Source organism: Rhinopithecus bieti, unplaced genomic scaffold, assembly GCF_001698545.2.
Source record: "Rhinopithecus bieti isolate Rb0 unplaced genomic scaffold, ASM169854v2 scaffold_3043, whole genome shotgun sequence".
NCBI classification, from domain to species: domain Eukaryota; kingdom Metazoa; phylum Chordata; class Mammalia; order Primates; family Cercopithecidae; genus Rhinopithecus; species Rhinopithecus bieti.
The window spans coordinates 1,016,262-1,030,517 of NW_016804580.1; the positions used below are offsets into that span (position 1 = coordinate 1,016,262).

Here is a 14,256-nt window from a genome sequence, read left to right on the forward strand (position 1 = left end):
AACAAACAGGAAGATGAAGTGATGAGAGCCTATTTACAACAGCTAAGGCAAGAGACTGGACTGAGACTTTGTGAGAAAGTTTTCGACCCTCAGAATGATAAACCTAGCAAGTGGTGGACTTGCTTTGTGAAGAGACAGTTCATGAACAAGAGTCTTTCAGGACCTGGACAGTGAAGGGAACCCAGGCAGCCACCGTCTCCAGAGCCCTGGGCAACATTTTCCAGCGAGATGTACACAATCTTTTGCCTTTACTTCGTAAAGTTTTATACAGAAGAGAGAAGAGCATGTCTTTACTTGAAAAACCCTTGATCAGTAATTTGGGTGGGATACAAGAAAGTGGGTTATCAAGGGTGATTTGAAGTTTTCTGCAGCATTAAGCTGGTGCTTAATAAGTCATAATAAATGAATTTCTAACATTCCATGTAAAACAAACAAACAAAAAATCTATCAAATTTTAATATACTAACCATTAACATGTGGAGACCAAAATTAAAAAACAATACCACTTATAATCATTCCAAAAAAATGAAATATTTAGGTATATACTTAATGAAGTATATACAAGATTATGTGATGAAAATTACCAAATAATGAAATAAATAAAAGAAGGCCTAAATAAGTCTAGATACATATATGTTCATGGGTTGGAAAACTCAACAAAGTAAAGACATCAATTTTCCCCAAATTGACGCATAGATTTAATGCAGTTCCTATAAAAATCTCAGCAAGGTTTTTCTGCAAACATCTAAAAGCTTAACTTATTTTATTTTATTTATTTATGTTTTTTAGGATAGAGTCTTCCTCTGTCACCTAGGCTGGAGTGCAGTGGTGTGATCACAGCTCACTGCAACTTTGAACTCCTGGGCTCAAGGGATTTTCCTGCCTCAGCCTCCCAGTTAGCTAGGATCACAGGCAAGTGCCACAATGCCTGGCTAATTTTGTTATATTTGGTGAAGACAGGATCATGCTACATTGCCCGGTCTAGTCTTGAACTCCTGGCTTCAAGGGATCCTCCTACCTCGGTCTCCCAAAGCTCCAGGATTACAGGCATGAGACACTGCACCCAGCCTTTATTTTAAAATTTATATGGAAAGGCACAGGCCTTCAAATTGCTTAAACAATCTTCACAAGGAAAAATGAAGTGGGAGGAGTCACTCCACCTGATAGTAAGGCTTACCATGTAGCTATAGTAATCAAGACAGTGTGATATGGGTGAGGAGTTAGGCACATAATCAATGGAATAGAACAGAGAACCCAGAAACCGACCCATACAAGTATGCCTAACTGATTTTTTTCAAATGTGCCAGTGCAATTCAATGAAGGAAGGACAGCCTTTTCAACCAATGGTGCTAGAAAAACTGGACATCCAGAGGCAAAACATTGACTTCCACCTAAATCTCCTATCTAAACCAAAAGGAGCTCAAAATGGATCACAGACACAAATGAAAAATGTAAAAGCATATAACTTTTAGAAAAAAACAGCAGAAAAATCTCTGGGACTTTGGGGTAGGCAAAGAATTCTTAGACTTGGTACCAAAACATGATCTATAAAAGAAAAGTCGAAAACTGAACTTCAACATGGAAAACTTCTGTTCAGCGAAAGGCCAATATAATGCAAGAAAATTAAAAGGCAAAATAGAGACTCGGAATTAACATTTGCGAACCACACACTGACAAAGGATCGCTGCTTGAGAATAGATAAAAAGCTCTCAAAATCTAACGGTAGAAAAATAAACGATTCCATTAGAAAATGGGCAAAAGATATAAATAGATATTTCACTAGGCAATAGACACATAGATGACAAAAAAGCACATGAAAATTACTCGCCATTAGGGAAATGCAAATTAATGCCACGAGATATCAATACACACCTAACCGAATGGCTAAAATAAAATTAAATAACAACAGCAACAGTAACAGCACCCTACAATGAGATGACCAGGGAGGGATGGGGGTCCCAGTTATAGAAAGCCATGACTTCCTAATCAAAATAATACAAGCCAGAGCACGATGGAATAGCGTTGTAAGTCCTGAATGAAAATAAATGGCAAACTAGAACTCTATATTCAGAGAAAGAGTCCCACAAAATTTAAGAAAACCAAATCATTTTCAAAAAACAAAACAATGAACACTTTTACCAGAAGATCTCCAATAAAAGAAACACAAAAGAGAGGTCTTCCAAAAGAAATACATTAATCCCATATGGAAGCATAGAATTTCAGGAAGAAAAGAAAAATAATAGCAATGGTAATTTTACATTATTAATAATTGTGTAAAACAATAAAAATATTTTGTGTACCTATTATGAATGTAGAATTAAAATACTTGGCATATATAGCACAAAAGACAGGAAGTAGGTAAATGGGTTTAAAATGTTCCAAGGTCCTTGGATTGATTATTGATTACAACATGGTAAAAGTATCAATTTTAAATTAGATTCTAACATATTAAGGTTGAATACTGTAATCTCTAAGGTAACTACTGAAACAAGAGTAACAGGATGTATAAATAATAATTTTAAAAGGGGAGTAATAAAAAAGTGATTAATTTTAAAAAGAAAAGATAGTTAAAGGAAAATAAGAAGAGGTGGGACAAACAAAACACAAATAATACAAAGGTCTATTTAAAACTAATAATGTTAGTAATTTTATCAGATATAAACACATTAAATTCTCCAATAGAAAGACATAGCCAAACAAAAGTCAAATACATTCTTCAGGGTAGAGAAAAGTTGAAAATAAAAGGGCTTAAAAATATATCATGCAAATATGAACCACAAGAAAGCTACTGGAAGTTATACTAAATCAGAACAAGTAGAAATTAAGGCAAAAGCATTTAAAACGTTGTTACATAATGGTATGAGTCAATCCACCAGAAAGATATAATAATTATAAATATATATGTGCCACATTACATGGCTTCAAAATAAAAAAGAGCAAAACTCTAGCCAAGATGTTTCTACTGAGCTTCTAATTCTCTTATCTGACTACTTACTGAACACTAGCTGGATATTCTAAAGGTACCAAATTCTGCAGATAAAACCCAAAATTTTTATTATTTTATTCTGCAAAGCACTGTCCTCTCCTAGTAATTTTCTATTTGAAGAGTGGTGTCACAAGATATTGTTCAGAAACCTTAGGAGCATTATTATTTCTTTTTCCCAAGCCGCTTCTCTCAAATGGAACACTGTGTTATTGATTCAATATTTTGAGGATTTCTCCTTTCAATCTCCTTTATTTTCCTGGTACCACTGCTCTTATCATCCCATGCCTAAACTACTGCAATACTTTCCTTTTTCCCTGGAATGCTGCTTCAAAACATCACCCCCACAGGTGCTAGGATGTGCTTTCTAAAATAAATCTGACTAGATCATAGCACTCTCCAGCTCAAAACAATTACTGGCTCCTCCTTGCACATGATACAGGGCCCATCATGTCTAGTCTTTACGTATCTCTCCTGTCTCAGCACCTCTTGTTCTCTGCCTTATGCCCCAAAGCATTACCAACGTTCAGGTTAGCTGGCATCCATTGAAATGGGATGCACCTGTAATTTTGTACATGTGTTTATTTTTCTCCATAGATTGTCCATTTTCCCAATGAATGCTTCTTTTTTTTTTTTTGTTTTGAGATAGAATTTCACTCTGTCACCCAAGCTGGAGTGCAGTGGTGTGATCTTGACTCACTTCAACCTCTGCCTCCCAGGTTCAAGTGAGTCTCCTGCTTCAGCTGTCCGAGTAACTGGGACTACAGGTGTGTGCCACCATGCCCAGCTAATTTTTGTATTTTTTGGTAGAGATGGCGTTTTACCATGTTGGCCAGGCTTCAAACTCCTGACTTCAGGTGATCAGCCCGCCTTGGTCTCTCAAGTGCTGGGATTACAGGCATGAGCCAGCATGCCTGGTCAATGAATGCCTTCTTATCCTTCCAAAATAATACTATTTATAGCTAAAAATTCTTGCATGTGAAATGAGTGACAAGTATTTTCTAATTTAATCACTGAACCCTATAAGGTCATTATTATTAGTGTACTGTTTTCACAGATTAAAAAAAAAAAAAAACAAGACACAGAGTGGATAAGTAAATTGTCCAAGATCAACCTCATTGAGATGTACAAACCGAGTTTGAATCTGGGATGTGATGCTCCATGTTCACCCTCTTACCCACTGCACCATAATTCAGGACTCATATTCTCTGAGGTGCATCCTCGAACAATCCTGTGTCCTTTCTTACACTGAACATCCAAGTACCATAGATCCCTTCTTACGTGCTTCCAGTGCCCTTTTGCATACACTTCTGTTAAAACTTCCCTGGGGGCTGGGCACAGTGGCTCACGCCTGTAATCCCAGCACTTTGGGAGGTCAAGGCGGGTGGATCAGGAGGTCAGGAGTTCAAGACCAGCCTGACTGACATGGTGAAACCCCGTCTCTACTAAAAATACAAAAATCAGCCAGGTGTGGTTGCATGCACCTGTAATCCCAACTACTCAGGAGGCTGAGGCAGGAGAATCACTTGAACCCGGGAGGTGGAGGTTGCAGTGAGCCGAGATTGCGCCATTGCACTCCAATCTGGGCTACAGAGTGAGACTCCATCTCAAAAAAAAAAAAAAAAAAAAACACCCCTGGGGATTTTTTTCAATTGCCCCAGAGGAAATGAAGNTCAAGGCGGGTGGATCAGGAGGTCAGGAGTTCAAGACAGCCTGACTGACATGGTGAAACCCCGTCTCTACTAAAATACAAAATCAGCCAGGTGTGGTTGCATGCACCTGTAATCCCAACTACTCAGGAGGCTGAGGCAGGAGAATCACTTGAACCCGGGAGGTGGAGGTTGCAGTGAGCCGAGATTGCGCCATTGCACTCCAATCTGGGCTACAGAGTGAGACTCCATCTCAAAAAAAAAAAAAAAAAAAAAATTCATCCCTGGGTATTTTTATCAATTGCCACAGAGGCAATGAAGGCTTATTAAGAAAATCATGACTTTGGGGACAGTCAAACCTAGTTCAAAGCTTGGCTTTACCTCTTACAAACCCTTTGACCACAGACAAATTACTTAATCTCTGAAATTCTTCTTTCTTCCTTTGCGAAATGGGCTAATTCCTGTCTTATGAGATAGTTCTGAGGATTAGATGAAGTAATATACGTCAAGCAGCTCATGCTACCTCTGGTAGGGCACAGACTCAGGGACAGGCAGTTATTTTCACGATGCCCTGGAATTTCCTGACAAGTCTTTACTTGTGAGCGAGCAAAATGTACAGCTACCAAGTAACATCAACAGACTTTTCACATATTAGAATGAAGAGAAGAACACGGTCCCACTATTATATTTCTTAATTTATTTATAACAAAAGAATGTTTTAAAATTTTTATTGCTGACTGCATATATTTTGTTTTTATGTTCCTAGGAATACTATATCAAAGCCAGGCTGATCTGAGTAAGGATGATGATTATTATTGGGAATTTATGGGTACAAATAATTTAACCCCAAATAACCAGTTACCTGCGACAAAACTAGGTTGCGTCTTGTGTTTTAGATTACACAAAATAAGTGCTTCTTCCCAGCACCTGTTCCCTTCAGTGTTTTTCAAAATGTTATCCTATAATTTACCATTAACTCCACTGTATCACTTAGTTTGGTCTCCACAGTACCATCTGGTTTTATTTTCACAAGGACAGCCCCACCCTTCAAGACCAGGAGAGGCAATCTAGTCATCGGTGGGGGCACAGATGCCGGTGTTGAAATATATTTATTAAGAACCATTCCTTTCTTCTGGCTGATTTGGTATTTAACTGCTGTCTACTTGCTTTTGTAAAGCTTTGGTGAACCAAGCATTTGTTGGTTTCTTTATCCCGTTCCCACATTCTCAGCTCAGCAAAAAACCTTTCCTCATAAAACCCACAAAGAATAACCTGAAGATAACCTTGTCTTTAGTATCATCCCCCAAGGGAAGTCTAATCACCAGTAAAAGGTACAGGGCTGAAAAAGGACGGAAATCAGCTTAGTTGGGTTTTTCTTTAAACAGGTTTACAGTTTCAGCTCATCTCATTCTCAGACTTCATCACAGGGAGCAAATGACATTAGGAAACCAGAAAAATGACATTCCTTGGTTGCTTTCGAGCAATACCCTCATTATTGCTAAACTGAGAGTTATTTGATCAGTGATTTAGCAAATTATTCAAGTTACAATTCAACTTCCTTATTGCATTTATACTTCTAACAGTAATGTGAGCTGCCAACTTCAATCAGGCTGCCAAGAGGTAACTAGAGACACAAACATATATTTCTTATGCCATTGAATGTTTAAGTTTATTCTTGTATTGTTGTATTGTATATGTGCCTCATAAAGTTTAAATTTAACACCAAAACTGGGAAGCTCATACTAGAAGGAGAAGTCTGAATTGGACATGTTAGATTTTTTTTCCATTTGTTGTGACCATGTTTTCCATCTTTGTGGCCCTAGACCCTCTTCAGCTTTCTCTGCCTCTTTCCTTCCTTCCTTCCTTCCTTCCTTCCTTCCTTCCTTCCTTCTCTTTCTTTCTTTCTTTCTTTCTTTCTTTCTTTCTTTCTTTCTTTCTTTCTTTCTTTCTTTCTTTCTTTCTTTTTCTTTCTTTCTCTCTCTCTCTCTCTCTCTCTCTCTCTTTCTTTCTTTCTTTCTTTCTTCTCTTCTTCCTTCTCTTTTATCTCCTTCAACTTCCTCCTGCCACTCCCATTGTCTTCCTTTACCGTGTTTGAGAGACATTTTCCAGATGTTAGGGTAATAGGCAAAAACCCACAGGCGACAAACACAGATGACCTAAATACTGAGTGTGCTCCGGGATTCCTAATTCTCTGAGGATGAAAGTGATTCAATTTACCTCTCTGTGTACAGCTTACCCAACAGTTATATAAACCAGGATTGAATTTTGAGAATGAACTGAATCTAGATAAAATCTAATGTGTTCTATATGGTATATTATTATATCTCATTATAAAATATGATTTTGAAGTAGGCATAATTTATCCATTTATTCTGTAAATCACTCATATGGACAATATTGATGGAGTAACAATTGTGCACCAGGCCTCTGCAAGGCCTGAGGATTTAATCAGAATGTAGCTTTTGATTTCAGATTTAGATTATAAAATGTACTTCAGGATTTGACGGTTAGGTGTCAGTGCAAAGTGGGTAGGAAAAAAACAAGAAATCATTGTAGCATGATGTGGGCCTGTTGAGAATGTTGATCCCTGCCCACCCCACCCTCAGCCATCCCCCAACCTTGGAAATAGGGTGGGGGGGGCTTGAAAATTTGCGACGTCAATATTACTTTCTAATACATGGAGTCTTTCACTCTGACAGCTAAGGTGCTTTCCAGAAATTATCTGCTTTATCCCCATCACATTCTTAAAAGATAAACAGTTGTAATATTTCAAATTGATCAGTTTTTTGGTAGATAAAAATTGAGTTCCAAAACATTATAGGGCTTTCCTAAAGCCGTATCAGCAGGCAATGATACCATGCATCAATCAGCTCTTTCCATCCAGACATATTTCTTTTTTTTTTTTTTAGACAGAGTTTTTTGCTCTTGTTGCCCAAGCTGGGCACAATCTCAGCTCACCACAACCTCCACCTCCCGGGTTCAAGCGATTATCCTGCCTCAGCCTCCTGAGTAGCTGGGATTACAGGCATGTGCCACCACGCCTGACTAATTCTGTATTTTTATAGAGCCGGGGTTTCTCCATGTTGGTCAGGCTGGCCTCGAACTCCTTACCTCAGGTAATTCACCCACCTCGGCCTCCCAAGGTGCTGGGATTACAGGTGTGAACCACTATGCCCAGCTTTTTTTTTTTTTTTTTTTTTTTTTGAGATGGAGTTTTGCTCTTGTTGTCCAGGCTAGAGTGCAATAGTGTGATCCTGGGTCACTGCAACCTCTGCCTCCCCAGTTCAAGCAATTCTCCTGCCTCAGCCTCCCAAATAGCTCAGTTTACAAACATGCACCACCATGCCCAGCTAATTTTTTGTATTTTTAGTACAGACAGAGTTCCACCATTTTGGCCAGGCTAGTCTTGAACTCCTGACCTCAAGTGATCTGCCCAAAGTGCCAGCATTACAGGCATGAGCCACCACGCCCAGACTGCCTCACCATATTTCTACATTTGTTGGACTGTAATTCATTCTGTCCTTATTACATATGTGCTTGGGTATTTTTGCCTTGGTCTCTTAGCAAAGGTCTCTGAGTCTGACCTTAATGCAACCTGACTCATTCTCCATGTGACAAATACCCCAGGTGGAGGAAGGCAGACAGTGGCCCTTGTCATCAGCATGTGTGATCTGGGCAACAGGGGCTGGCTGGGAGCTTTGAGTCCAGGTGAGAGGTGAAGCCAGCTGAACTTCCAGGGTCAAGTGGGGACTCAGAGAACTTCTCTGTCTTACAAGAGGATTGTAAAATGCACCAATCAGCACTCTGTAAAAACATACCAATCAGTACTCTGTAGCCAGCAAGAGGATTGTAAAATGCACCAATCAGTGCTCTGTAAAATGCACCAATCAGCAGGATCCTAAAAGTAGCCAATCGCAGGGAGGATTGAAAAAAGGGCACTCTGATAGGACAAAAATGGAACATGGGAGGGGGCAACAAGGGAATAAAAGCTGGCCACCCCAGCCAGCAGTGGCAACCCACTCAGGTCCCCTTCCACACTGTGGAAGCTGTGTTCTTTCGCTCTTTACAATAAACGCTGCTACCACTCACTCTTTGGGTCCATGCCATCTTTAAGAGCTGTAACACTCACCACGAAGGTCTGCAGCTTCATTCTTGAAGGAAGGAACCAACTCCAGACACACAGGCACTGCCACCGCTTGTCCCTGAGGCTGTGTCTTCCCCATCTGTCTTCCTGTGCTGTCCCCCTGCTGTCTTGCAGGGGACACCCCTCAGTCTCTCCTTGGTAACTCACTAATTGAAATGCCTGCAGACCTCCCAACTAATAGAGCCAAGTTCCATTTTTTACACTGAAGTTTTGCTGAAGTGTTATAGAATATATCATTTTAGAAAAAAAATGAAACAATGATGGTACTGCACAGTAAATAAGTTTACTGAAAGCCCCTGATCTAACCCTATGTGTAGAAGTTTGGTGTGTAGTGTGACGTGCATATTGTGAATAGACCAAGCAACTCTCTGGTATGAGACCCCTCAGGAAGAAGAACTGGAGACTCTGATGGTTAAAAACACATTTGCAAGTGTGAAGTGCTTTGTGCAGGACACACATAAGCAGAGTCAAGGCTGGAGCCACCCTACTGGTAAAGGAAGGGGCAGTAACTAAACCAGCAAAAGTTAACAGAACAGAAGGTGCTTAAAAGCATCCGTTCTGCCTACAGGCCATGCCCACTTAGCCAAATCCATAGCACCAACAGCTTTTTAAACTTTATAGGAGTATAGAACCCATTGACAATCTGATGCAAACTACGAACTCGGTTAAGAAAAATGGTCCGATTTGCAGATTATTTCAGTTTCACAGATTGCTGCAGCCCAGTGTAATCATTTTGCTGGTTGCCAGCCATTCAGGATCAATTATTCATATAGCATTGGAGCACATGGGGGAAACAAGCAGGCACATGTCCATTGCAGTTAGAGATCAGCTCCTGCTTTCCAAATGTGCTTTCTCCTTACCTCACATCCCACGCACATGGGCCTCCAGCAGCAGAAGTTCCGAGGAAAAGGGAGACCCAATTTCACTACAAGTTTAGTAATTAGCAACTAGGGATAGTTCCCCCAAATTTGCTATGACTCACTAGCAATACAAATATAACAAATGCACAAGACGAAATTAACCTAATAGTCACATAATTATATAAGCCAGTCTTTTCATTGACTCCTGAAAAATTGAAGCAGATGTACATAAAACATTGCCAAGTATATAATCTAAATAGCAAATCTGCAAAACCCTACTTAGTGTTTTAGTTAAGATCAAAACAGAAATGTCATAGACTAAAATGGTCTCCTCTCCACATCAATTATTTACTAAGTGAAGATATTGTTTTCCAGGCTGAACAAACAGTCTTGTAAATGAAAATCCACTATCTGGCCCACAAAGTTACTTTCCTCTCTTTAGGGGAAAGACAGGGTTGTTTTACATAAATGAGTTGGAGGTAAAAGGGGCATCCTATTAGCCAAGTTTGTTTTCATCCAGAGCTATAACTAAAAGACTCTATAAACCTTACAATCAAAGCAATTCTTATTGTTCCTTCCCCCTCTCCTCACTACAAACAACAAAAACCAAAATGAAACAAAATTTAAAAGTTATGCAGAATGATCAATAAACTTGTCAGTGTGGTCTTGAAAGCTTTGTAAGACCACTGCAATGCAAAATTATAATACTTAGGTTTGCAGTTAAATATTACCATTGAAGAGTAGTTACAATGACTTTTTAAGTATTTCCAAGTGGCTGATGGCATTTATGCAGATGAAAAAGAGGTAAAAGTCATCTTCATGAAATACAGGAGTAACATGATGCTGGCAAGGAATTCCGTTTCTACATTCTCCACTTAAACCTTTTCTCTAACTGTGGCCAGAGGAAAACAGTAAGTGACTGTAATTGTTCAATGACTCATGCACAGACAATGCTTCTGACACTGTAAGACTTTTCCTTCTGTTAAATCACAATAGGTCTAAAAATGTCTTCTTTGTGGCTTGGAAAGACATAGTAATTTAATGAGGCTAGGGAACCCTGGCTCACTTGAGAAGCTTCATGCAGATAACAGCAGCGAGGAGAGTGTTAACACAACAATTACCATTTTCTTGTGAGAATATATTAGGAAAAAGAAAAACAACTTGAAAGGTAGCAAAGCAAATGCAGAGATATGATATTTGGTCCAAAGTCTGTGCTAAAGGCAAGAATATATCCTTTTTTTGTGCAAAAAAAAAAAAAAATCTCCAAAGGAAAATTAATTTTTCTTTCAAAAAGCCTTCTGTCTTTTGTATGCTACTTCACTTACACGATTCTATTAGGGCAACACTCTCTGATTGCCCATGAGACTTGCTTTCAAGTTACTGTTGAAACAGCTAAGTAGGGGAGGTGGCAAAGGGATTTTCTGACACAATTTGTCTTGAGGTGTGTGGTTTACCGGGAAGCCTTCAAAACACAATGTCTAATTGCTTTCCTCAAATAATGCATGAAAAAATTCACATGCCCAATACCAAGAAGTTGAAGGTAAACCCTGTTTTGCATCAGAGAAACAAAGTTTATCCACACTATGGGAGAAAGAGAAAGTTTGAAAAGTGAATCAGGGTTATTATTACAGAAAACTTCCTGGATTTTTCTGAGTCTTCACAGAGTGTGAGATTTGTTTGGAGAGCTGTGCATTTTTAGAACATTAATCACAACTATATTCAAACGGAAAAAGGATCAAAACACTTTCCAGAGTCGAATATTAATGATCTTAGACTGTGTCACTGATGCTGTTAGAATAGCCAAACAGGTAATTGATTAACTACCTTTTATTTTAAATTATTCAAAGTTCTAAGTTAATTGGATCTGGGTGATTATTTCTCACAGGCAGTGTTTGATGTGGATAATTTATTTCTCACATGCAGTGGGAGTAACCTGGGGCATATTTTCAGTTTATCCTCTCACCTAACTTTACCTGCTCCCCTATATCACCCTCTCCAGTCCAAATTCTTTCTCAAGCATCAGCTTCCAACTAGACAGCTCCATTTAGACAGGTCTTCCAACCTAAAATACCCCAAATTACATATAACATTTCTCCCTTAAATCTTAGTCTCCTAAGGCACCACCATCCAACAAATTACCTATAGAAAGTCATCCTCAATTCACGTCCTCATTAAAATATCATCAGAGTCCAAACACTGCGCTTCCAATATATTCTGCCTTCCATCTCTCAGATTTCTGCCCTTCCCTTTATCTCTTTCCCCTCTGGGTTGATCCAAGGCTTTGACACTTCCCATCCAGATTTCTATCATAAGTTTCTTCCTTCCCATGTTGTAGGTTCTTCTAGCCTTCCTCCACTGTGCTACCGAAGTGAATTTTTGTTTGCTTGTTTGTTTTGATTTTTGAGACAGAGTCTCATTCTGTCACCCAGGCTAGAGTGCAATGGTGTGATTTTGGCTCACTGCAACATCCATCTCCTGGGTTCAAGCAATTCTCACACCTCAGCCTCCCAAGTAGCTGGGATTATAGGCACACACCACCATGCCCAGCTAATTTTTGTGTTTTTGTAAAGATGGGGTTTCACCACATTAACCAGGTTGGTCTTGAACTCCTGACCTCCGGTGATCCACCCGCCTCGGTCTCCCAAAGTGCTGGGTACATTTGTTGAGTGATTTTTTTACAACATTAAAATATGTCATACATAATTTTTAAAACCAAGCCCTTACATGGCATATTCTTCTAAGCTTCAAGGAAAAGCAACCATAGTCAGTTGGGGAAAAAATTAAATAAAGCAGAAAGCTAACAGTTCTGAAAACTGGATTTACAAGTCCAGAATTCTTACCCAATGTCTGCCGGAAAGATATCTTCCAGCCTCTTGCTGTCTGAAATGAATCGGTATTGAACACCAGGAGCATACTATTATTCCTGCTTTTCACATTTGGTGGGCGCTTGGAACCACAGAATTTGCCAAGAAGGGGATCGCTGGTATTGGCACCATCGTAAATTGCCAGGTAGTCATGGGAGCAGGAGGTGGAGGGAACCACATCAAAATCACTGAACCTGTGAAATGTACCTTGTTAATACTGATGTTTCCATCCGGACTTCTATTAAATTGTAGCTTTAGCTGTTGCAAAAAATGACAAGGAAAAATCTACCAGTAGAGCATTCAAGACTCACTTGACAGGAAATATTAGAAATCAAACAGTACTTTACTGATCAGTTCAAAAGTTTAGCCAAATTTGTTTTTAGTAATTACATATACCAAAAACTGTGATAGCAGCTGGGGATGTCAAGGTGAGTAAGATACAATCTTACCTTTCAAGGAATTCACAGTCTAGGGCATATTAAAGTCCATCTGAGATCAAATTTTGATGAGTTGAACAGATATTTATTATCCCAGCAATACTTTAGTTTTTTAGGTCTCATTAAAAATACCGTGTTTACTCTTCCCTTGTTATTTTATGAGATGAAGTAGAACTTATGGGAAGCATGCTAATGTAACAGAAGATATGCTGGTTTTAGAATCATAGCTCCACTCTCCTTCTCACAGTCTCATTTTCCTCTTCTAAAATGAAGTTTCTATTAAGGTCAGGTGAAGAACAGGAAATTCACATTTAAGACCTCTGTGGTGGTCAGTGACACGTCTGCACATGGTCCCAGCTCTCTGCCTCCCCAGCACAGGTAGAATTGCCCTAGGCGCACACTTTGAGGTTTGACATGGCTGCTGGGAGTTTCTTTGACCACAGAAATGTAAGCAGAAGGGATACATATTACTCTATGGAAGAAGTTTTACAAATGACTACTTGCTTTGCCACATTGCCTTCCCACTGCGGTGACGATCATGGAAGCAAATGTAAAAATGAAGCTTCCATCAGCCTGGGTTGTTGGATGACCATGATTAGAGCTTCCATGCCAGCCCACACTGAACATGCTCATTCGAACGAGAAATAAACTTGTTGAGTTAAGCTGCTGTGCCGTGGAGTTGTTTGTTACCATATGCATGACCTATTCTGACAGATGCATCCCTAAACTTTTCTCTGTCTTATACTGTGTTTAATTTGGGCCTTATTCTTTGTCATGTTAAATAATGATTTCCAGAGTTTCTGAAAAAGCAAGGCTTCCTACATGGTTTTACTTTCAAGTTTTATGGTGGGTTTTTATAGCTTATTTTAAAACTTGTTTAAACAAACAATATTTGATATCCTGTCCTAATTTTGTAGGTTCTTCTGCTTTTCTTTTTTTTTTTTTTGAGACAGAGTCTCACTCTGTTGCCCAGGCTGGAGTGCAGTGGTGTGATCTCGGCTCACTGCAACCTCCGCCTCCCTGGTTCAAGTGATTGTCTTGCCTCAGCCTTCCGAGTAGCTGGGATTACAGGTGTCCACCACCATGCCTGGCTTTTTTTTTTTATTATTATATATATATATTTTAGTAGAGATGAGGTTTCTGCCATGTTGGCCAAGCTGGTCTGGAACTCCTGACCTCAGGTGACCCACCTGCCTCAGCCTCCCTGGGCTGGGATTACAGGCATAGGACACCATGCCCAGCCTGCATTTTCAATTTATTTTGGCAGCAGCTCTAACAAATAACTCACAATACGGAATAATTTTGAAAATATATAATAT

The 14,256-nt window shown here is 39.3% G+C and overlaps 1 protein-coding gene across 1 annotated transcript in view; it reads right to left on the reverse strand.

Annotated features, from left to right (window-relative positions):
• CUBN (cubilin) overlaps positions 1-14,256 on the reverse strand; it is a 331,095-nt gene that overhangs the window by 34,857 nt on the left and 281,982 nt on the right. The window contains 1 exon segment of the mRNA XM_017869190.1: positions 12,477-12,694. Coding sequence (XP_017724679.1) covers positions 12,477-12,694 — 218 coding nt within the window.